The sequence below is a fragment of the Pieris rapae genome, chromosome 3 (genome assembly GCF_905147795.1).
Source record: "Pieris rapae chromosome 3, ilPieRapa1.1, whole genome shotgun sequence".
NCBI classification, from domain to species: domain Eukaryota; kingdom Metazoa; phylum Arthropoda; class Insecta; order Lepidoptera; family Pieridae; genus Pieris; species Pieris rapae.
Window position 1 is genome coordinate 10,366,280 of NC_059511.1, and position 23,719 is coordinate 10,389,998.

The window sequence follows — 23,719 nt, forward strand, 5'->3', positions numbered from 1 at the left end:
TTACCATCCAGTGACTCATTAAACATAAAAGTTGCCATTTGGTGTAAAGTATCGGAAAGTCGAAAATGACACCGCCCCGAATCGTAACGTTTCAGATAGTTACATAGATAGATAGTCCCCCCCCATAGTTCGTTACGTAATACTTAAACGCTCCCTTAGGTTATATGATATTTTTGGGATCGGATGTATTAAAGAGGTCTTACTGCACTTAGGGATTATGCTGAGCGTACTGGTAGCGATAAAGGCGCGTTAAGACCGAAGCCAAGTCTGGAGCAGAGGAATAACCTGTCACAGGTTATATTACCAATGGGTAACGTCTGAAATCATTGTACAATAACAATATAATCATATAATCATTATGACTAAATAAATCGAAATCCTAGAATTCACCCTAGTGAGTCGAATCAACAACTCTTTGTTAGTTTAAAAATCTAAAATAATATTTTATACATAATAAATATTACATGTATTTTGACTTTAAATAAAACTCTTTCAAAACCTACAGCTACAAAACCACGCTTTCTGACATCTGTGATAGCGAAATTGTGTCATAATGATCTATAATATATATAATATACACTTTGATAGTGTTATTTGACTTTTAAAAATTATTTTTATAAGAACGGGTCAAATGTTCTAAGTACTGCAGCATTAACTTTGAAATTAAGACGGAGAAAAGAAAAAAACAGAATGTAATACCTATTAGATCCGGATTGAGTACTCTAATTTAAAATGGATCCATCAAGCAGCAGGAAGCAGCCTACGAATATTGGCTGGAGTGGTAAGGTTCTTTTATAAAGCATGAAGACAAGATGTTCATTTACGTAGAAGGCCATATCTCAGTATTAAGTTAACAGTTTGTTATGTAGTAATTAGCCAGTTTATATACAAAGCCAAGCTTTATGTGGTCCAAAGTGTCATTAATTAGAAATCAGAATCTTCAATTAAAAAAAATGCCATAGCCAATTGACCTCGGTAAAGGCATTGAGTCTGCGACTTTTATCGTAACATAGTACTTCTGAGTAAACGTAAAACAATTTTTTATATGTTCAAACCAATTATAAAAATATTTATTTAACTAGAAATATGCTTTTTTGAGGAATGCCAAAAAAAAACTAAGCCATTTGTGTTTACTGCTCTTTTGCGTTCGTTTCGTGTATAAAATGTTGTATACATATTATACACGAATCGAAGACATTTGATACACGAGCATGCCCAGGGCCAAATCAGACGGAATTATTGTAATACAACATATTTATTTTTATCTTATCAAAAGCCTGAGAAATAAGTTTTAAATTTAAAATTACTTCTATACAAACTTTCATCCCCTATTACAGCAATTTTTACGTATTAACGCAAACATACAGTTTCTTTTCTAGCATTTATAATATTTATATGCATAAACATATCAGATTGAACATTTCACTTATTTCCTACTATCATCATAAAATAAAAATAAAAATAAAAAAAAATTTTTTTATCATCATATTCAATCAATATTTCAAACTCTAATAAAATTGAAAGTGTTATTTTCTTTTCAGAAAAGCCTGATTCCAGCCAGAAAGTTGACGCAATTGAGCAAGCGATGGGATCCTTCGGCAAATATCAGTTTTTCTTATGTTTTCTTATGTTCATTGTCAAGGTTCCTGTAGCCTTCCACCAAATGGCTATAATATTTTTGGCTCCAAAGACTGAATATGTTTGCTTGGATAATAACCTCCGGAATACTTGTCCATGTTCAAATCCCGAATATGATAAATCGGTGTTCACAAATACGATTATAATGGAATGGAACTTGATATGTGGAAAGAAATGGCTGTCGAGTTTTACACAAACTCTTTTCCAGTTGGGTACTTTGATAGGTAGTGTTGTGTTTGGAATGGCATCTGACAGGTTGGCATATATATGTGATGACCTGATTTTTTGGTTAAGAAAAGATAAATCAAAGATTAATATATATATTTATTGCAGGTATGGAAGAAAAAATCCCTTGTTATTTGCTATTGTTTTACAATTTGTAATGGGATTGGTTGCAAGTTTCCTACCGGAATTCTGGTCTTTTACATTTGTACGATTTTTAGTTGGTGTATCAGTAGGAGGTACAATGGTTACAAGCTTTGTAATTGTTATGGAAAGCGTCGGTACCCAGTACAGGGACGTGATTTCAGCTCTGTATCATGTGCCTTTTAATACGGGTCATCTGATCCTACCTGTCTTTGGATATTTTATAAGAAGCTACGACAAATTTCAACTCGCCATTACCATTCCCAATGCAGTTCTATTGTCGTTTTTTATTCTTGTAACTGATACACCCAGATGGTTGATTGCAATGAAAAGGACCGACGAGGCTGTAAAAATAATAGAGAAAGCAGCTAAGATGTGAGTACAGTACTTTTTCTACCCGAATGTGTGACTAAATAAATCAATTATGTATCAATTTATTTGCAGGAATAATCTCCCCACGGAAAATTTAGCTCAAAAAATAGGAGAATACCAAAAGGAATTAGAGAAACATAATTTGAAGAAAGGCAGTATTCTGGACTTATTCCGAACACCAAATTTGCGAAAGAACATACTGGCGATGTCGTTTAACTGGTTAACGTGCAGTTACTGTTTCTATGGTGTTTCGCAATATGTTGGTCAGCTGGGTGGCAATGTGTTTGTGAATGTGGCCACTAGTGCCGGCGTTACTATCTTGGGAACACTTTCTTCTATTCCATTGATCAAGATAATGGGCCGTCGGACTATCTTGATACTATTCGACTTTATCTGTGCTGGAGTCTTAATAATTCTCTCTGTGCTCCCGCCCGGATCCTGGTCTGTTGTGTGTGCTTGTGTTGGCGTTGTCACTAGTTTTGTGGTGTTTGTTATTGTGTACCTGCACTGTAGTGAGCTGTTTCCTACAGTGGTACGCAATGCTGCTATAGGATTTTCTTCCATGATGGCTAGAGTGGGTTCAATGATAGCGCCATTTGTCGTGGGACTGGGTGATAAGTCACCATTCTGGGCAGCTCTCACGTTTGCAGTACTACCATTATGTGCTGGATTTGTGTCTTTTTTGTTGCCGGAAACGAAAGGGGTTGAACTTATGACGACGTTGGAAGAGGGAGAAAATTTTGGAAAGAAGACAAAGAATGTACTTTAAAACTGATAAAAATGCATATATTTTTGTAAAATATGTTGAAATATCGTTAAGTAACTATTTGAATAAAAAAATATGTTGTTTGTGTTTTTAGTTAATGACTAAAAATACTTACGTGCATGAGTACAGTCGAGTGGTAATGAGTGCAGTTGCAAAGATAATAAAAATAAACATGAAAATACAGAAAAACCGCATATTAGATATTAATTTTATTATGTACATTTTTTGTTATTTTATTGCATTGTAAAACATATGATAGTATTTTATAAAATTGTGTTGCTATGCCAACATATACAAGTCCAAGTTTTTATGTCCATGAACCGAGTGTTTCTATAGTAAATTTATCCAAGGATGATATAGGCCGTTCCACAACTGAGTGTATTTCAAAATAATTTTTGCCGTGCACCACTGCTTTGAGGAACCAGCTGTCCACTGAACTATTTCCGAACCAATTCGACTTAGGGGCCTTAAAGAAAAGAGCGTACCAATTCTTAAAAGGCCGGCAACGCCCTCGCGAGCCCTCTGATATTGAAAGTGTCCATGGGCGGCTATTACTTAACATCTCGTGAGCCTCCTGCCCGTCTGCCCCCTGTTCTATAAGAAAAAAAGAAAAATAGTACACTCATAAACATCAATAAAACATTGGAAATTTAAATTTTCTATTCTAGTTTGTAAATTAAAAGCGAAGATCAAGAATGAAACTCTGTGCCACTCTTTTTAAATGTCATATTTTTCAATCAAGTTGGCAGGATGCAATCATAAGACCATTCTCAATCAATATAACACAAAATGCATGTAGACAAAGTGTTTTAAATCACCAACTCGTCAAAATCGCTTAATAATATTTTTATCACATTTAGGTTACCTACCATCGAGTGCCTATACGATATTGATAACATCAAATTGGATAACAATATTATCTCTTTAAATAATACAATATTTGGCTGTAAACTGTTATATCAAATTGATCTTATTATGTTTTTGATATGACGTTGATGCCATAAATACGCCTCACCAACGGACACAACTCGTTAACTACTTGATATAAATGCTAATAAACATTACATATTAAATTTTTCAACATACATGTAACAGAGAGATGAAATACTGAGTAAAAACACAATTTACTACCGACACATTTTACTATAAAAATCCAAAAACTTTTGTATTTAATGCGTGATTTGTTAATGTTTAGGTCCCGCAATTTCAGCCGAATATGATTGTTATATCGAGAATCTAAAAGGACGTCGGACATCGGACGTATAATTAAAGACGATTGTGTATAAATTAATAACGATTATTGTAACACATTTTTTTCTCTCGGCCTAGGTGTAGGTATATTGGGTAATACTACCACATTAGTGATAACTGTAAAGATAGAATTATGTAGGAACTAATGTATAAGACTCAAAAATTCACATGTATTGAACACAAAAGACTGATCGTTCTATAAAGGAAGAATATTCCTATTATATGTGGTTAAAAATAAATGCTGTTTGTAGGCAAGTTAGCCCATTTAGGTTTAAGGTAGTATTTTAATTGAAATCCAATGATGCGTTGCCAATTTTGTTTATTTGGATATGATTATAAAAAAACGCTTTGCAACGTTTAAAAATGTACATTTTTAAGATCACTCTCCCATTCATAAATTTTGCATTTACTGTAACTGTTATGTTGATAGCATACAATGAATAGTAGATTTTTTAATGATGATCCACGCCTATTGATATTGCCTACTGTTATAGATTAGGTATATTCCCGAGTTGTTTTGTATTAGTGAAAAAATAGTTTATAGTTTATTTTATAGTTAATCCATGACAATCAAAATCAAAACGTAAACCATAGTATTTATCTCTAAATTTTTGCTAGGCGCTTCATTTGCATAGCTGAATGTGGTAATACAACGGAGCAGTCAAAATCACCGATCTAGGAACTTAAGTAAAAATCCTATCAATTGTACATGAGTGGTTATAAAAGCCAGCTTTGTATAAATCAATAAAGCCCATATATCAGTATTTAAGGTACACATAAGGTTGGTAAAGAATATAAATAACAAATTTGGATCAATTGAGTGAAGGTCATATTATTTTAATAGTGTTAACCCAATGTAAATTGATTAACATTGGGTTTGTTGTTGCTTATTATTGCGATATTATCAAATATGTGTGGTATTTCATTGTATTTCCAAATTTGTAAAAACAGATATTTAAGACACAAAGCTAATAAATAAGTTGACTTTGCCATTTCGTTCTGTCATAGTATATATAATAGATATTATTGTGCAAGAGCAAAAGTTAACATATAAGAATTATAAGTAAATACATATCCTAGAATTCACCCAAGTAAACCGAAGCAACAACTTGTTCGTTGAACTTTTGTTAGTTGAAATAGCGAAACTTATTTTAAAGATATATTTTATACACAAGAATTATTATGCTTTTTGGACTATAAGCGTTTTATCAAACAAAACTTTTGAAGCCTACAGCTACAAAGCCGTGCTTTATGTGATAGTGAAATTGTGTCATAATGCTGTATGAAATAATTATAGATGTTATTTGACTATAAAAAAATAGTTTTCTTAAAGGAGGTCGAGTGTACAATGTATGCAGCATAAAACTGATGGAAATAAACTAACCTTAATACCTATTAAATCCGGATTAAGTACCCTTATCAAAAATGGATTTATCCAGCTGCAGGACACAGCTCACAATTAATTAGCTGGATTGGCAAGGTTCTTAAAGCAGTGATAATATTTATATATGCTGTAGATATAAGACCGGAATATTTATTTACGGAGTTGTTCACAAACACATTATATAGTTAGCAGTCTACATCACCATTTATATACAAAGCTTAGCTTTGTTTTGTTTATCTGGTCCAAAGTATCGTCAATTGGAAAACACATTTCGTTTAGTAAGCGACGATAGTGACAGTGCGGCGCGTGCGCATAAGCGAAAACAGCTCACTACGAACGGCTGTTCAGTGTGTTAGTAGTATTTGCCGTAATAAGCGTATATCATAAGGATTAGTCTCGTGATCGTGAGTGATAAACTGGAGTGCTGAAATACGATAACGGACACAAAATGGATCTGGAACAAAAAGATCAGGGTGAGATCAGAATCTTCAATAAGTGAAAGTTGCCTCAGGCAGCTGACCTCGGCAAAGGCATTGAGTCTTTGCGATTTTTACCGTAACACAGTACTTCTGAGTAAACGTTAAACAATTGTTTATATGTTCTAACCAATTATACAAATATTTACTTAACTAGATACATATACGTATTTTAGAGGAAATAGTGTGTGGTGTCTAAAATATACTAGTATATAATATATATTTTTCAATCTTCGCTTACAAAATATCTAGAACGAGTGCAAAATTTAATATCACTTTTCTATTCACCATCAGGCTCTTTAATTTCCTGTAATTAAAATTTATCTTTCACTAAACCACAAAACCTTACTCATCTTTATAGATTTATAAAATATGCAAACTAAGTGTATATTAAGTACTGCACATTCTTACAATGGAGGCCTTAGTATCAATATGTAAATGTATTTTTAAATTTAACATTTATGTTTCTGGAAATTCAGTTTACGCATTATTTATCTAAATTATCTCCCTTAAACCGCATTGAGATACTGACATCAATAAAAGACGGTTATTATTTACTTTTATATAAATTACTTTACCACATTTTATTCAAGGTTTTATGATAAACAAAAATGTATCTTAGATAAATATGTTAAAGAACATTTATACATTTACAATAGTTTTATAATTGAAATTTATGTGTTAACTCGCTGTACCCGCGACTTCGGACGCCTGAAGTAGATATTTTTCTTTCGGCACACTTTCAGAAAATCAGAAGTATTATAAACAGGCATTTTTATTTTGTAAAATAATAAGACATTAACAATATTTTCCTGCAAATTAATTTAACAATATTTTATACACAAAGACTTTAATTAATCCATCTTTTGCCAAAACATAATGAGTGTGCGGGTTTGATACACGTGAGCATGCCGAGGGGTATATCTATATCTAAATGAACACGTGCTACTTTATGCATATTATGTCCTTTAGATTAGTTTATAGTAGGTAAAAGGTAAAATGCTTCTTTCAAGGGAAACGGAACTACAGTAAACTGAATGGCAAATCAGACTCAATATGAATTCAAAGGCCTGATAAATAGGTTTTAGTATCTAACTTTACAGATTATGTAACTTCCACGTTAATTTTTATCCCCTATGTTTACACCTTTTACAAGCCTTTTTACTTATAGAAAGGCAGGCAAACTCAGGCACAAGACTAACTAATTCAGTATCTTATAGCATGATTGCGCAACGCACATATACAGAGTTAATTTTGCATTTATAATGCCTAAATTTCATGCTGCATTTTGTTTATTTTTGACTACATATCATATTCAATCATTATTTCAAACTTTAATAAATTTCAGTTATTTTCTTTTCAGAAAAGCCTGAGTCTAGCCAGAATGTCGACGCCATTCAGAAAGCGATAGGATCCTTCGGCAAATATCAGTTCTTCCTATGTTTTCTTATGTTTCTTGTCAAGTTTCCCGTAGCATTCCACCAAATGGCTATAATATTTTTGGCTCCAAAGACTGACTATGTTTGCTTGGATAATGACCTCCAAAATAGTTGTCCATGTTCAAATCCCGAATATGATAAATCTATATTCACAAATACGATTATAATGGAATGGGACTTGATATGTGAAAAGAAATGGCTGTCGAGTTTTACACAAACTCTTTTCCAGTTGGGTACTTTAATAGGTAGTGTTGTGTTTGGAATGGCATCTGACAGGTTGGCATATATATATGATGACTTGATTTTTTGTTTAAAAAAAGATAATTCAAAGATTAATTTATATATTTATTGCAGGTATGGAAGAAAAAATCCCTTGTTAGCTGCGGTTGTCTTACAATTAGTGATGGGATTGGTTGCAAGTTTCCTACCGGAATTCTGGTCTTTTACATTTGTTCGATTTTTAGTTGGAGCATCAGTAGGAGGAACAATGGTTACAAGCTTTGTAATTATTATGGAAAGCGTCGGGTCCCAATATAGGCACGTGATTTCAGCCCTCTATCAAGTGCCTTTTAATACAGGTCATCTGCTCCTACCTGTCTTCGGATATTTTATAAGAAGCTACGACAAATTTCAGCTCGCCATTACTATTCCCAATATAGTTCTATTGTCGTTCTTTGTTCTTGTAACTGATACACCCAGATGGTTGATTGCAATGAAAAGGACCGACGAGGCTGTAAAAATAATAGAGAAAGCAGCTAAGATGTGAGTACAGTACTTTTTCTACCTGAATGTGTGACTAAATAAATCAATTATGTATCAATTTATTTGCAGGAATAATCTCCCCACGGAAAATTTAGCTCAAAAAATAGGAGAATACCAAAAAGAAATAGAGAAACATAATTTGAAGAAGGGCAGTATTCTGGACTTATTCCGAACACCAAATTTGCGAAAGAACATACTGGCGATGTCGTTTAACTGGTTAACGTGCAGTTACTGTTTCTATGGTGTTTCGCAATATGTTGGTCAGCTGGGTGGCAATGTGTTTGTGAATGTGGCTGCTAGCGCCAGCGTTACTATCTTGGGAACACTTTGTTCTATTCCATTGATGAAGGTAATGGGCCGTCGGACTATTTTAATAGTATTCAACTTTATCTGTGCAGGGGTCTTAATAATTCTCTCTGTGCTCCCGCCCGGATCCTGGTCAGTTGTGTGTGCTTGTGTTGGGGTTGTCTCCAGTTTTGTAGTGTTTGTAGTAGTGTACCTGCACTGTACTGAGCTGTTTCCTACAGTGGTACGCAATGCTGCTATAGGATTTTCTTCCATGATGGCTAGAGTGGGTTCAATGATAGCGCCATTTGTCGTGGGACTTGGTGATACGTCGCCAGTCTGGGCAGCCCTCACGTTTGCAGTACTACCATTATGCGCTGGGTTTGTGTCTTTTTTGTTGCCGGAAACGAAAGGGATTGAACTTATGACGACGTTAGAAGAGGGAGAAAATTTTGGAAAGAAGACAAAGAATGTATCCCAACAAAAGTCATAGAAAATCCATATATTTTTGTAAATATGTTGAAATATAGTTAAGTAACTATTTATATACAAATGATATGTTGTTTAATTTTTTTTCCTATAAACTAAAAATACTGTTGTTGATAAGTAGTATATAAGAACAGTTATTAATGACACATAGATAATAAAAATAAATATGTCAATAGGGAAAAATCGCATATTTGATATTGTTCATTTTATTATGTACATTGTTTTCTTATAAATTTATATTTAAAATGCGAAAGTATTTTATATATTTTTTATTAAATACAGAACAGGGTCAAACTGGTAGGAGGCCTACCTGATGTTGAATGATACCGCCGCCCATGGACACTCCCAATGCCAGAGGGCTTGCTTGTCGGCCTTTTAAGAATTAGTACGCTCTTTTCTTGAAGGGCCATAAGTCGAATTGGTTCGGAAATCTTTCAGTGGGCAGCTGTTTCCACAAAGTGGTGGTGCGTGGCAAAAACTGCCTTGAAAAACGCTCAGTTGTGGAACGGCGGACGTCGAGGTGAGTCTGGTGGAATTTCGTATTCTGCCTCGACCCCCGATGATGAAACTAAGCTTCAGGTATTAATCCGAACAACTCCTCTGAACACTCTCCATGGTTAATGCCGCTCGGAGAGGGATTGGTCGTCGACAATTCGAACCGCTCTTCGTTGAACACGGTCAAGTAGTACACAAAATTATATAAAATACTATCGAATATGTACTATACACATGGTTGAATATGTAACCGACTGCATCTACTATGAAATTATCAGATATCACATAGGTCAATAGAAAAATAGTAGGAAAAATAGGTAGGCAAATGTTCACTTATAAACAACAATAAAACATTCGAAATTTAAATTTACTATTCTATTTTATAAATCATAAGCGTAGAACGGACGAGAAGAACAAAAAATAATGTCTGCCATTCTTTTTAATTTTCAATCATACTTTTCAATCAAGTTGGCAAGATGCATCACAACACCATAGGTACTCTACATATATTTAAAAAATGCATGCAGACAAAGTCTTTGAAACTCTCCGTAAAATAATATTCTTGTCACATTAAGATTACGTAGATATCACATGCCTTTACGATATTGATGACAGGGGATGATAATATTATCTCTTTAACGACGAAAAGCAAGATACTGTTATATCAAATTGATGGTGAGTATTATATTTTTAATATGACTTTGATGTATGGCAATACGCCTTAGGAACACAACTCGTAAACTACTTGATATACTTAAAGATTAATAAACATTACATATTAAATCTTTGAATACATTTGTAACAGATATAAAATTTTATCATAAACAAGATATTAAGAACAATAATCAAATGGGAAAATAAAAGATCCCCAAACTTTAGTGTTTATTACTTGATTTATAATCCCGCAATTTCAACTGAATATTTCAGCGCCTTTTTACGATAGTTTTGTACAGCAACTATCCTAACAGCATAATTCAAGTTTCATCGAGAACACAGTACTTATAGTGATATGGTTTAACCACTTATCTATGAAGACGTTTTTTCAAAGCAATAGGTTTCGTACTTTGCACAAATTATATTCTTTTTTTTCTTTTTTTATAGAACAGGGCAAACGGGCAGGAGGCTTACCTGATGCCAAGTGATATCTTTGAGTTTTTTACAGGGAAAATTAATATTTTTAATTAATTTAAATAATTTAATTTAAATTAAAATTTAAATATAATGGTGTTTTTGAATAATTGTTAATTAATTATGCAGGAATAAAATTGACAAAGGATCATGTTTTTGTACTTTCGTGTCATAAAAAAAATTCAAGTGTATTTAACTAGCTCAAGCCTCTATAAATGGAAATTAGGGTTAAAAAAATATTTTGTTTACGAGATATAACAGAGAAATTTCACTGTACGAACCGTATGAGAAGATGGGCCGTATGATCGAATCCTCGCAATAAATAGGCCGAGAACTAACTGACCGGGAATCAAACCCGATTCTCCTGACTCCGGGCTGACAGTTTTTATAAATCCTTTAAGCCAAGAGACCCTCACAAAAATCCTACCTAGCCTACTAGATTACATAATAGGCAGGTTTGACAGGCTTCAAAAATTAAAGTGTTATATATAACAACCATGACAATAATAAATAATTTAATTGGAAACTTTGGTAGATATCAACTATGTCTGTGTCTGATTGTTTTCGCTAGTAAATTCGGTGTAGCATTTCATCAAATGGCGATATTGTATCTGGCGCCACCAGTGCAGTACAGTTGTCCAAACAATAAAACCTGCTGTGATAATCCCGTCTATGACAAATCAGTTTTCACAAGGACCATTATTATGGAGTGGAATTTAATATGTGAAAAGGCGTGGTTAAAAGACTTCACCCAAACGCTCTTTCAATTCGGTGTTCTAAGCGGAAGTCTCTTGTTTGGCATTGCCTCTGACAGGTAACATCAAGTTGTAATACATGAATCGTAATCAATTGTACATTAAATAAGAAATAAAATAAAAATACTTTTAATGTAGTTTGTTCTACGTAATCTCATATTATTTAATCGCAATCATTATATATGTTACTATCAATTACCTTGCGTCCTATTAAAAAAATACTCTAAATATTTTTCCCTTTAACCCAAAAATCGAGGACATAATATGTTGTTATATCTTTTTGGTTATGAAAAAGAAAAATAGTAAAACATCTACTGAAAGGATTGGCTTATGCCCCATTATTCATTACATATTCAATCCGTTACACTGTAAAAATTAATGACAGTGATACGTTTTCTAGATTTGGCAGAAGACCCACATTGTTACTGGCGGTGCTACTTGAAGTGTTCTTGGGAGTTATATCATCTTTTCTTCCGGACTACTGGAGTTTCACCATCGTTCGGATGTTTCTCGGATTATCTGTGGGAGGAATAATGGTCGTTGGATTTGTGCTCATCGTGGAATATGTTGGAGGGGCTTATAAAGATGCTATATCCGCACTTTTTCACATTCCATTCACTCTTGGTCATATATTGTTAGCACTGTTTGGCTTTCTAATAAGAGATTATGTTCATTTTCAATTGGGGATATCTTTGGCAAATATTGTACTTATTATGTATATTTGCATACTGCCAGAATCCCCAAGATGGCTTATGGCAACTGGTAAAGTCTGGGAAGGTATTAAACAAATGGAACACGTAGCAAAATTGTTAGTATATTTATATTCTCTTCTTATAATTACAGGAAATATTTAAAATTAAACAATCGATTTTTTCCAGCAATAATCTTCCAACTGAAGATATAGAACGCCAAATGCAATTGTATCTTATTGAATGCTTGAGGTCTGGGTATAGAAAAGGGACAATGCTAGATTTGTTTCGAAATTCAAACCTGAGGAAAAATATTCTTATCATGTGTTTTCTATGGTTTGTTTGTAGCTACAGTTTCTATGGAATGGCGCATTATATAAGTCACTTGACTGGAAATGTGCATCTGAACATCGTGGCTTGCGGATCAGTGTGTCTCTGTGCTTGCCTCATTGCAATTCCTCTTATTAAGGTCTCTAAAAGAAAAACTTTAGTAATTGTCTCAAACGTAATGTCGAGTGTATGTTTTTTATTTATAATAGTTATTCCAGACGGAATCGGATCGATAATAATGGGTTGTTTTGGAATATGGTGCAGTTTTTTAGTTTTTATTGTTGTTTACCTCTATTGTTCTGAAATGTTTCCGACAGTAGTTCGTAGTTCAGCGTTAGGAATAGCTTCAATGATGGCGAGGTTAGGGGCGATGGTAGCGCCTTTTGCCGCAGCATTAAGATCGTTTGGACGTTGGTGTTCTCCTTTAGCATTTGGAATTCTACCGATAATTGCAGCTCTCCTTTGTTTAGTCTTACCAGAGACAAAGGATTGCGATTTAATGATGACAATCCAAGAAAGGCAAGCACCCGAAAGATTAAACACTGAAACAAGTACTGAAGAAATAAGATAATCCAGTTTTAATCTAATATGTATAAACATTTTCGATACCAAGTATGTACAAAATAAATCGAAACAATTCTATGAATTATTGTGATTTCTAAATATACCTAGACAATGGAGATTTGCCATATCCTCTACTTAATCCCACGTTATGTAACTCGTGAATTATTGAATTTGAACTAAGTTTGTTCTAAGGATTCTAATCTATTGATGGAATTTCTACGGCTTCCACAGTCGACCGTCAGTTTATGCCTGCCGTCATGGCGGCAGGCCCAATCATTTGTGGTGCTTGGTATTTTACCATATTAGCTGGTAAGTACCTTTTGATATGTTTGGTTACCTAGGTAAACGCTGGTACGCTAGACCGGCAATGAATTATTTTCAATGCCGCTCATATAAAAAGTAAAATATCGATATTTTCAATGATTAAGAGATGAGGATTACAAAGATTTAAAAGAACAAAGTTGCGGATAGCAACTAGAAAATATGTTTAGTAACTTATAGTTGTTTCTGATAGACAAACTATCGCAGATATCATTTACCGCTAAGAGGGAATAATATAATACAAAAAGTTTTGATGACATTTCATAATATTCTAAAAATATTAATTTCAGGGTTTTACATCCTCTACTGTCCGGTAATGTATTTGATGTTTATCAATCATCACTTCTACAGGAAGATAGTAGATTTACTCTTTGCACTGTGGGAGCTGTACCCCGTTGTTAGTATTACCTTTAACTGTTAGTCATTAATACACTCATGAAAATAACGATCATTGAATCTGTTTTTTAGCTTACATTTCCCTTTACGTAATTAATGTTTAAAGTAACTGAAGCTTCAAAAAGGAAGCGTCCCACCCATACTGAAGCCATTACATATTATGGGTTTACTATAAAGGTGTGGTCCTGTTTCTTTCATTAAAGTTTATTGCCATCGTCTTCATAGCTTACAGTTTTGCTTAAATCTATATTATTATATGGTATATAATTCTACTGTCACTGTATGTGTGTCGTTAAACTTCTTAAACAGCTGGATCGCTTTAAATGAATTTTAAAATCTATATATACATTTTAAAATATATATTATAATATATGTATATATGCATCTTATGAGCATGTGTTCGTCATTGAACTCCTGTATTTGTTAAAGACGTGTGTACATGGCAACGTTTGTCGGACCTCTGGTTCAATTTTTTTTTATTTGAACCATATACTAAATTTATCTTCGTCGCAGTCACTAAAGGGATCGGGCACTTATCTTTAAATAGTTATGGGTCGTTTTTCTTATAGAATTTGAAACCTCTGTATTGTAAATATAAAAGTTGCATAAATATAGACATTTTTGCGTTCCTTTTAGTTATTATATAATATTTACGCAATATTCGTTGGTCACTAAGCCACAGAAGTACGGTATGATATTTACAGGCGCTCTTCCAATGGTGCTATGGGACTAAGTTGCATCATTATGGCGATTATGTGAATCCAAATGAAACGACAATCATTGTTATGAATCACCGGACAAGAGTGGATTGGAATTATGTTTGGATCGCTCTGTATCATGCGACTCAGTCTAACTACCCAGAGTGTACTTGTAAAGAGCCGGTAATTACGGAGGACACAAATTTTTTCGATACGGTTGCTGGTGGCAAATCTAGAATTAAGATTGTACTGAAGGACGAAATTAAATCCGTACCGGGAATGGGTACGTAATATTTTTCTTTTCTTTCAACACATTGAATGCTTAAACAATAGAGACAAAGTAATAGCCAGAAACCAAACCCTTTTTATGGCGAATATTTGATTTAGTAAATATGAATGTTTTAAACTACATGCTACTACTATAAAAACTAACTACTATAAAAAAATGAACAGGCCGCTCGCATGGATCCGAGTGGGCGGCACCGCTGCTATAACCCCGCTCCACTCGGATCCGAGAGAAGAGTACTTAATGTGTTAACAAAGCGTGGGAACAAAGGTTTTTGATCAAAACATTGAAATAAGAAAGCATAAGGAATCTTTAAATATATTATAATAATGCAATTTTAATGTAAATGTTGCATGAGCGGCAGGTGATTACTGATAGCCCATGTTTCATTTCCACAATTTGTAGCCTTAAAATGAATTATTAGTAAAATATTAAAATAAATATATTATCAACAAACAATTCATATGAGAGATTAATAAATATAAAGATGCATATGTTATCTCCACATAATGTATAATAGGTGATACACAATGTTTAAAAACATCGTTATTACATATTTTTATACAAGTTATAAGCCGTAAGTATCAATTCTCAAAAAATCTCTCCTATGTGATTCTTTGCGCTACATCAAATTTGTGCCAGGATTCAATGGAAAACATTTTTATAGGTTGGATAATGCAGCTAAATTTCTTTCTGTACGTGAAGAGGAATTGGCAAGAAGACCAAGCGAACATGTCGCAGTATGTGGAATATTACAAGAAACTACGATATCGCCAACGCGTCGTGCTATTTCCTGAAGGAACAGATTTAAGTGAAGATAATAAGCGGCGCAGTGAGAAATATGCTCTGACTAAACAACTACCGGTTAGAATTATTCATTGTTTCAACAGTATACATTGCGCAATTTGTTAGAAAAATTCTCGCATATAATAATATACATTCAATGTTTCTAAGACGCAGATAGAGCACATGACATTTGTTAATTACATACTACAAATCACATTCTTAAAATACAGTGAAGTTCCATAGTTACACATAGTTATACATATGTTTCACGAGGATAATTCGCTAAGCCGACTACCTATTGTTACACTACTATGTTTACAAAAACCATAAAATCAAAGGTCATGAAACAAAACGTGGCCATAATAACTTGAACATGGACTGTGGTTAGTTAAATAGCTAAAGTTTACTACGAAATTACCTTAATGAATCGTTATTTATGTTATTTTTCTCGATCTTTCCATTGTGTACAGGAGGTCCATCTCTTACAGTTTTACTAAGATAAATATTAAAATCATACTCATTACGCGTCTCGCGTGTTACGCTCCGGCTACATCGGTGATAATAGTATTTACAATATTCCTGGGCGAGCCATGCAGAAATTTCCTGCGAGACCCGTTCTTTTGTTTGTCTCCTTCAGATATTGAATAATTTATTCGCAGACTTTTTGTTATTATTATTGGCATAGTCTAGGGACTTGAATATACTTTCTACAAAGTTCAATCAATCGAGAGAAAGTGCGAATCTCAATTCGCTTTCTTCTCACGTTTTTATATTGCCAATTATATATTAGTTAGAAGCAAAAAATATTCATTATTATTGCTTTGGTCAAACGAACTTCTAGAGTTCTAAAATATAGTGAATGTATATCCATTATGAACATACTATACGTATGACCGTCAAGCCAAGGTTATATAACATTTCTTCAAAATCGTAGAATTATGTCTCGGCTGTAAATCAGTCTTAAAATACAGAATGTAGTTATATCAATTAATTTCAACTCTTTCAAAACAAAATTCTTTGTCATGTTTATTTATAAAGTGACAGGAGATTCGTCAGTATAGAAAATTAAATATCTATTTGTAGCTTGTTTATGAATAATAATATTAATATACAGAAGGAATCTTGTATAGGTGGTTTCTATGTATTAAAATGACTAATTATGTAATAAAGTAGAAATATATATACATTTTCTAAAACTTGAAAGCTTAGATTACAAAATGCCATCCGTATGACCTCGACGTCCATCATTCCAGAACTGAGCGTTTCTTAGTTTTTTGCCGCGCAATTTGACTTAGGGTACTTCAAGAAAAGAACGTACTAGTTCTATAAAGATAAGAACGAGAAGCACCACCACTTATCAGGTGAGTTGCCCGTTTTACCCCTTTTACATATTTCATAAATAACTTATATTTCTTAGGTATACGACTACGTATTGCATCCTCGCACGACCGGCTGGTCCAGCCTCTGTTCAAGCTTACGACCTGCGGGTTTGGTGTCTGTATATGACGTCACTGTTGCATACGATACTCCTGCGCAGACTGAGCTAGATCTTCTCCGCGGGAAAATACCTAGACATGTGTATTTTTACTTTAAAAGGTAAAGTTGTCAACTTTGACATACGTTAAAAATACACCTACACATCATCACACAACTCAAAGAAAAAGGAAAAAGGTTGGCTTTTCCGTATACTAAATTCTTTGATCATTGTACTGGAGAGGTATCTTTTGATCTACAGATTTTACTAAATATTAAAGACTCCGACTATTAATATTTGAGGATAATTTATTCAATCTACTTTCATTCATTCCACTTATCAATGTCATACCAGGTGTTCGAAGCCTACATTGCGACTTTTAACAAAATAATTTTCTGTTTATACACACTAATAGGGTAATCAAACACTGGCCGGTATGATAGTACAGTTGACAGCTTGACGTTATTTGATAAGCTGGACGCAATGTCCGTGAGATAATGAGTGACAGTTGTATACTTTAAAGTTATCTTAATATCCGGGAATAACTTCGAAGTAAGTATCGCGGATATTGAACTTTATAAAAACTACCAGCCTGTCCCGGTTCGCACGGGTGGACATGAATTAAACATTTTATGTAGATATTGATATGTTCTTTAATATTGTGGAATGACTGATGGGGTTTCCACGAATTGTGGCTTTAATAGCATTTACAGCCTTAGTAATTATAACAGCATGCATCCGCCCCGATCTTTTCTGATCTTCCACTGATGAAATGTTGTTGTATCTGTAGAAAGTAAGATGTAAGCTTTTCAATATTGATGCAAGTGTCTGAAATATATATTTCTTTAACACCCCATTCCTTATTGTAATGTGATAATGGACACGTGAAATATGTGAACTGGCACAAAATCAAAAAAAAGTTTTTAAAAATATATACGTGTTCCACATTCAAGATATTTAAAAATTTGAAAAAAAAGCATATGCTTTTTTTTCAAATTTTCAATTTTCAAAATTCAGACCATAAGCTCTGTTACAAATGGATATCCATTTGTAACAGAGCTTATGGTCAGACTAGTTATAATAAAGAATAGTTTAATTATTATTCATCTTTGCAGATATGCTATTGAAGAGTTGCCCAGCGAAGAGGAAGCTTTGAGAACATGGCTCATGAATAGATGGACTGAAAAGAATGCGTGTCTACAAAAATTTCATACTGATGGTTGGTTACTTATATTTTATACAGTAAATATATAATGTTCACCGTGGTACATATGCAAACTGTGACGCGTTGTCATTGTCGATTTCCTCAAACTACTAATACTAATTATATAATACGATAATTTTTCCTTAAAAAATATATATCTATATAATAAATTATAATAAATAAAAATAAATAAATAAATGTCGAATTTAAAAAATTAATTCAGGATATTAGAAGTCTCGTATAGTATTGCGCCTGCTTATATTATTGAAAATGTTCACAGGCAGGTTTTGCTATAATTTTCTATACAAAAAATACACAGTAATAATGTAAACTAAGTATATTTTACTGGCAATGAATTAATTTCATCAGTTAACTATTACGGAATATAACATTCATTCCTACAATTTTTTTTTAATTGGAGTGGACAATGTGGTGTTGAAAGCGAGTGACAATACAATAGCGAAACCATTCTAATAAGTAAATTACATAATTTCAGGTGTAATTTCTGACATGACAACCAACAGGCCGGTTGCAGAAAGAATTCCACGCTCGCTGACGGCTGCGAAAATAGGTTTTATATTTTGGTCAATAATTGACGTTTTCTTCTTCTATTGTCTCTGTTATAGCATTATATTTAGATTTTGGGTGTTATACCATACGCTTCTATTCATTCTAGTCACTAAATACTGCGATGGTTTTCAGAAAATACAGTACCGTTTGCTAAATAGATTGTAATTTTGCTTTCTCTAGACTTAAGAATTATTGTGTGAATTCTCAATGATGCCAAATTGTGTGTGAATAAATAAAAGTATTTTGGATTTGTCTCTTATTTTAACTACAATTTCCTATAATTATAACTTACTTAAAATTTACATTTTATTAATAACCTGAAAATAAGTCTACAGTTATGTTATAAAGCATGGGCGCTAGTCAAGCAAAATACTCGGGCGTGATAGCGGTCAACGAAGAACTAATTCTGTTCTTGCACAGGGTATCAACATCGCAATACAATAAATGCTTGTATTTTTAATTACACTTTCTCCCAGGGATTTTTTAATGATTATTCAATTAAATGAAATTAAACATAGTGTTTTCGTTTCATTTATAAGTATTTAGAGTTGGGATTAATATTTATTTGCAAGAAGTGTTTTCTTTATACCTAATTAAAAATATTTAACCATAGCGAACATTTAAAGCCGTTTTTTGGCTTTTCCTTAATTGTAAATCGGCACTGTTTAGTTATAAAGCTAAACTCTTAATAAAATGGCTTAATATGATATGGTGGCTGCGACAATTACAACAATATAAAATTAGTGTTTGTTTTGTTTTAATAATTTTGTCTTAAGGACGTCTTGGACATCGACTGCGGCAGCCTTAAATTAAGCTGTTAAATTAAGACATAGTGTAACATTACTTTTATTGCAATTATGATTTAAAGTCTAAAGTAATAATGAAGCCTGGTGTAGGTTGTAAACTTAAATATAGTAAAAATGCACACCTATCTCTGTGCCACAATAATTTATAAATCACAAGTTGAATTATATAATTCAACTTATGTATTAAATATAACACAATAATTTGTCAGATCCTAACAAACATTTATATAATTAGAAGAAAGAATTATATATAATTATATAATTCAACTTATGTATTAAATATAACACAATAATTTGTCAGATCCTAACAAACATAATTACAGTTGATTTTACACCTTTTAAAGAGAAAAAAAAAGAATTATTTACAGACTTTTATAATGCTAAGGGTATGAACTTCTAAGACTCTAACAAACACACAAAATAACCGTCTAGGAAATATGCTAAGCTAGTATTACAGTTACATATTAAGGCAAAATTAGTGAGCACGTTATATAAGACTTAATTTAAGCTAGAGGTATTATATTCATGAGTATCTTAATATAGTTTCCTAAGAGTAACATGTTTTTCATCACCTACTTTGACAAGAATCGTAAATGTGCATAGCTTTTAACTGCGAACTCTCTCTATTACGCAAAATCTTATTATTACATGACACCTAAAAGTACATAAAATAGCTTCAAATTATATATAATTTTCTAACTAACATTGCCATATATATTAAGCTAATTAAGAGAGATATAACAGGTTATTATTATTGAATGCTAACTCACCGGTTTTGTTTTGTTATCATACTTTTCAATTTCTTCTATCGTATTGAGAAGAACTATGCCTTTTGTCTCTCGCAAAGGCAGGCACATAAAACCGGCCAAAAATGATACTGCACTAAATATCAAAACTGATACCCACGGAGCTGCTTTAATATCCACCACGAAGGGTGCAATAAACCCACCAATCCTTGCACACATTGACACAAATCCCAAAGCGGAATTTCTTACAACAGTTGGGAAAACTTCAGAAGTGTACAGATATATCAAAGCAAAAGATACGTAGTTAATCATCTGTCCGACAATCGCAAAACCTATAATTGTATATGTCATTTGGCTGGGTATGAATATAAGTACCAGCAATGTAAGTCCTGCAGCAGCGAAAGAAAGTACAAGAGACACTTTTCTACTGCAGTACAAAGATGCTACAACAACCAGAAACAATCCGGGTACTATGCTGACGCCTGATATAAAGACATTAACATATATATTGCCTGGTAGACGACCAATGTACTGGCTGATACCGAAGAATGTGTGGGAACAGCAGAACCAGACTACTCCTATGGTTAACGTGTAAATTCTCATCTTTGACGTCTTGAATAGATCCAAATACGAGCCAGCATTGTGTTGGACTTTGCTACATTGTAAGGCTTCCTTTTCAACAATAGTTTTAATGTTTTCTGTTGGCTTCTTATTTCTGAAATACATATGATCAAATTTTAAGATATACTCTTTTATCAACATAATATTACAGAGAGATAACTTGGATTGAGATAAGGTATATGATATTACATTTATTTTTTGTATGTTAACAAACTATCTATTGGTTAGGGACTTATATGTATAATATATAACAATAGAAGTTTATTAAATATTCAATTGCTATATACGCTATTTCATAAATTAACTTACTTTTTGGCAATATAAGTGAGAATTTCAACAGCCTCTTCCTTTCTTCCCATAGTGATTAACCATCGAGGGGATTCTGGTAGGAAGTTATAATACAACAAAACAAATAGCCACGGCAATGACGTGGACAGTTGTAGATAGTTCCAATCTCTCACATAATAAGCTATTATAGGAAGTGTCGCGTAGCTAAACGTATAGGCAATTTCTATTAAACCTGTCAGATATGGACGGAACGTCTTTCCTGAGAGTTCCATTATCATCACATAACAACAAATTAAGCTTCCTCCACATGAAATTCCTATCAGAAATCGGCAAATGATGAACATCCACAGGTACGGAACGATGGCAGACGTTGATACAAACAATAATTGTGATGCGAATGCAAGCAGAATGGCGGGACGGCGTCCATACCTAGAAAAGGAAAATACAGCTGAGATCTCGAGAATTTCGTTTCGAGATGTTAAATGGAACTTGGGCCATAGACATTCCAGATACCCATAGATAAAAAAATAGCCTATGTTACTCGTAATACACAATTTGAAATCGGCCCAGTAGGTTTGAATTTACTTTTACTAAGATTTTTGAGGCTCCCCCTAATTATTGTATTATCTCCAAACGATTGTATAGCCTGAAACGCATTTAGCATTAACAAATAATATTTTTATTTATAATTATTTTATAATATATACTTATATGGATATTATTAGATATTACATGTTTTAAATGGTAAGTACCATTAAAATAAATATAGCTCTTTTTAGACTTAATACTCAACCTGTCTGAAATATGACCATAAGCCAGGCTGCCAGTCAGAATGCCGGCTTGTAAAACCGACTGAGATAAACTACCAAGGTGACGTTTGTTACAGATGAGATTCCACGTAGTTGGTACAGAACTGTGTATAGTACTTTTATCATAAACTGGGTTATCGCACGGACAATGATTGGTTAAATTGTACGCTCCTTCATCCATGCAGACATATTCAACGTTTGGCACAAGGAAGACGACGTTAGATATTTGGTAGTCGGACGGCAGCCGACCCACCGTTACCAGCAAATAGACCAACACTTGATATTTTCCAAAACGACCGATAACGGTCTCCAGAAGATCCTCACTTGTCATGTTTCACCTGTCAACAACAGATGTTAATAGCAGATATTCAACACGTCATGGCGATCAGATGTCATCAATGGCGCTGAAGTACGGAAAATACAATAGAAATAAATATATTAACGCCCGAACCCAATAATTAATTCACAATGTCAAATTGATAACGTTCGGAGATCAGACCGTGACAGTCGATCGATCTCCTATCTGCATTCCAATAACCAAACCCTACGAAGACAATCCATTTTTGGATACGGATAGAATGCAATCTCTTCGCTCTTTACTCTCATATTTGATAATCAATACAAACCGAATAAAGTAATTAAAAACATACAAATAAAATTAAAATTCTTTATTAAAACATATCAAATAGCTATTTAATTATTTTTAAAAGTTGGTTTAAGTTAAAATCTTAAGATATTGGCACTGTTAAACTGTCATTTTCACACAAATGTTTATCCACATATACTGATCCGAACTACCATGGATAGCTGGTATAGACAGATGGATTACAATCCGACGTTTGGTTATTGTCACACTTTTATCAATATTTAAATAAAGATGTCTTTCTCAGATGGTAAAAATTGGATTGATATAGGTTATTGGGTTTGGGCGTTTAACAAGTTCTACAAAAAATCAATAAGTGTGTAATAGACGGCGTTGAATGGTCTTAACGGTAATATTATATTATATATATCATTCAGTAATTCACATATAACTGCGTACAGAAATTATGAGAAGTAAAAAAATGTAAATATCGCTGTTTAAATAGTTTAAATAAACAAGTCGTACATTACGCATTACTATTACTTTATTAGGGATTAATATTAACATTACATTAAAATACAGTGATATAATTTTTGAAGGCTTTACAAATATGGAATTATAGTTAATGTAGAACAATTGAGCTAATTAAAAGTAAAACTATAATTATATAAGTATCGAAAAACAGTATAGCGTAGAAAGTGCCATCTTTATTGCCATTAAGTCGTTAAATAGTAAAAACATTAAATAATATTTAAATTAGTGTGTTATTTAAATATTTTTTTAAATTGCGATGATAAATTAATTTGATTTACTCACGTGTAAACATCTATCATAATAATTCCATATAAAAAACTTGTATCGTTCAGCTGTGTGTGTAAGAGTTATCACTGATAGAAGACAGGAGCCCCTTTTATGCCCACGCTAATCTTTAAGCAGTAGGTA

General features: G+C 33.0%; 4 protein-coding genes across 4 annotated transcripts; 3 read left to right on the forward strand and 1 right to left on the reverse strand.

Annotated features, from left to right (window-relative positions):
- The first annotated feature begins 689 nt into the window (after positions 1-689).
- On the forward strand, positions 690-3,145 carry LOC110997991 (organic cation transporter protein-like). The gene is made up of 4 exons (XM_022266397.2): positions 690-781; positions 1,542-1,893; positions 1,972-2,379; positions 2,449-3,145. Exons 1-4 carry the CDS (start codon positions 733-735, stop codon positions 3,143-3,145), a joined length of 1,506 nt encoding a protein of 501 aa, XP_022122089.2. The 5' UTR covers positions 690-732.
- Positions 3,146-6,019: 2,874 nt separating this feature from the next.
- Positions 6,020-9,295, forward strand: LOC110997992 (organic cation transporter protein). Its single transcript, XM_022266398.2, has 4 exons — positions 6,020-6,250; positions 7,617-7,968; positions 8,047-8,454; positions 8,524-9,295. Exons 1-4 carry the CDS (start codon positions 6,226-6,228, stop codon positions 9,230-9,232), a joined length of 1,494 nt encoding a protein of 497 aa, XP_022122090.2. The 5' UTR covers positions 6,020-6,225; the 3' UTR covers positions 9,233-9,295.
- A 3,979-nt stretch (positions 9,296-13,274) lies between these two features.
- LOC110997997 (lysocardiolipin acyltransferase 1-like) lies at positions 13,275-19,170 on the forward strand. Its single transcript, XM_022266403.2, has 7 exons — positions 13,275-13,498; positions 13,801-13,907; positions 14,611-14,887; positions 15,558-15,754; positions 17,094-17,272; positions 18,266-18,369; positions 18,851-19,170. The coding sequence occupies exons 1-7, from the start codon at positions 13,435-13,437 to the stop codon at positions 19,087-19,089; spliced, it is 1,167 nt and encodes a 388-aa protein (XP_022122095.2). The 5' UTR covers positions 13,275-13,434; the 3' UTR covers positions 19,090-19,170.
- Positions 17,789-23,719, reverse strand: LOC110997999 (organic cation transporter protein). Its single transcript, XM_022266404.2, has 5 exons — positions 23,594-23,719; positions 22,179-22,532; positions 21,407-21,814; positions 20,501-21,191; positions 17,789-17,934 (listed from the first exon to the last, which is right to left on the reverse strand). The coding sequence occupies exons 2-5, from the start codon at positions 22,523-22,525 to the stop codon at positions 17,866-17,868; spliced, it is 1,515 nt and encodes a 504-aa protein (XP_022122096.2). The 5' UTR covers positions 22,526-22,532; positions 23,594-23,719; the 3' UTR covers positions 17,789-17,865.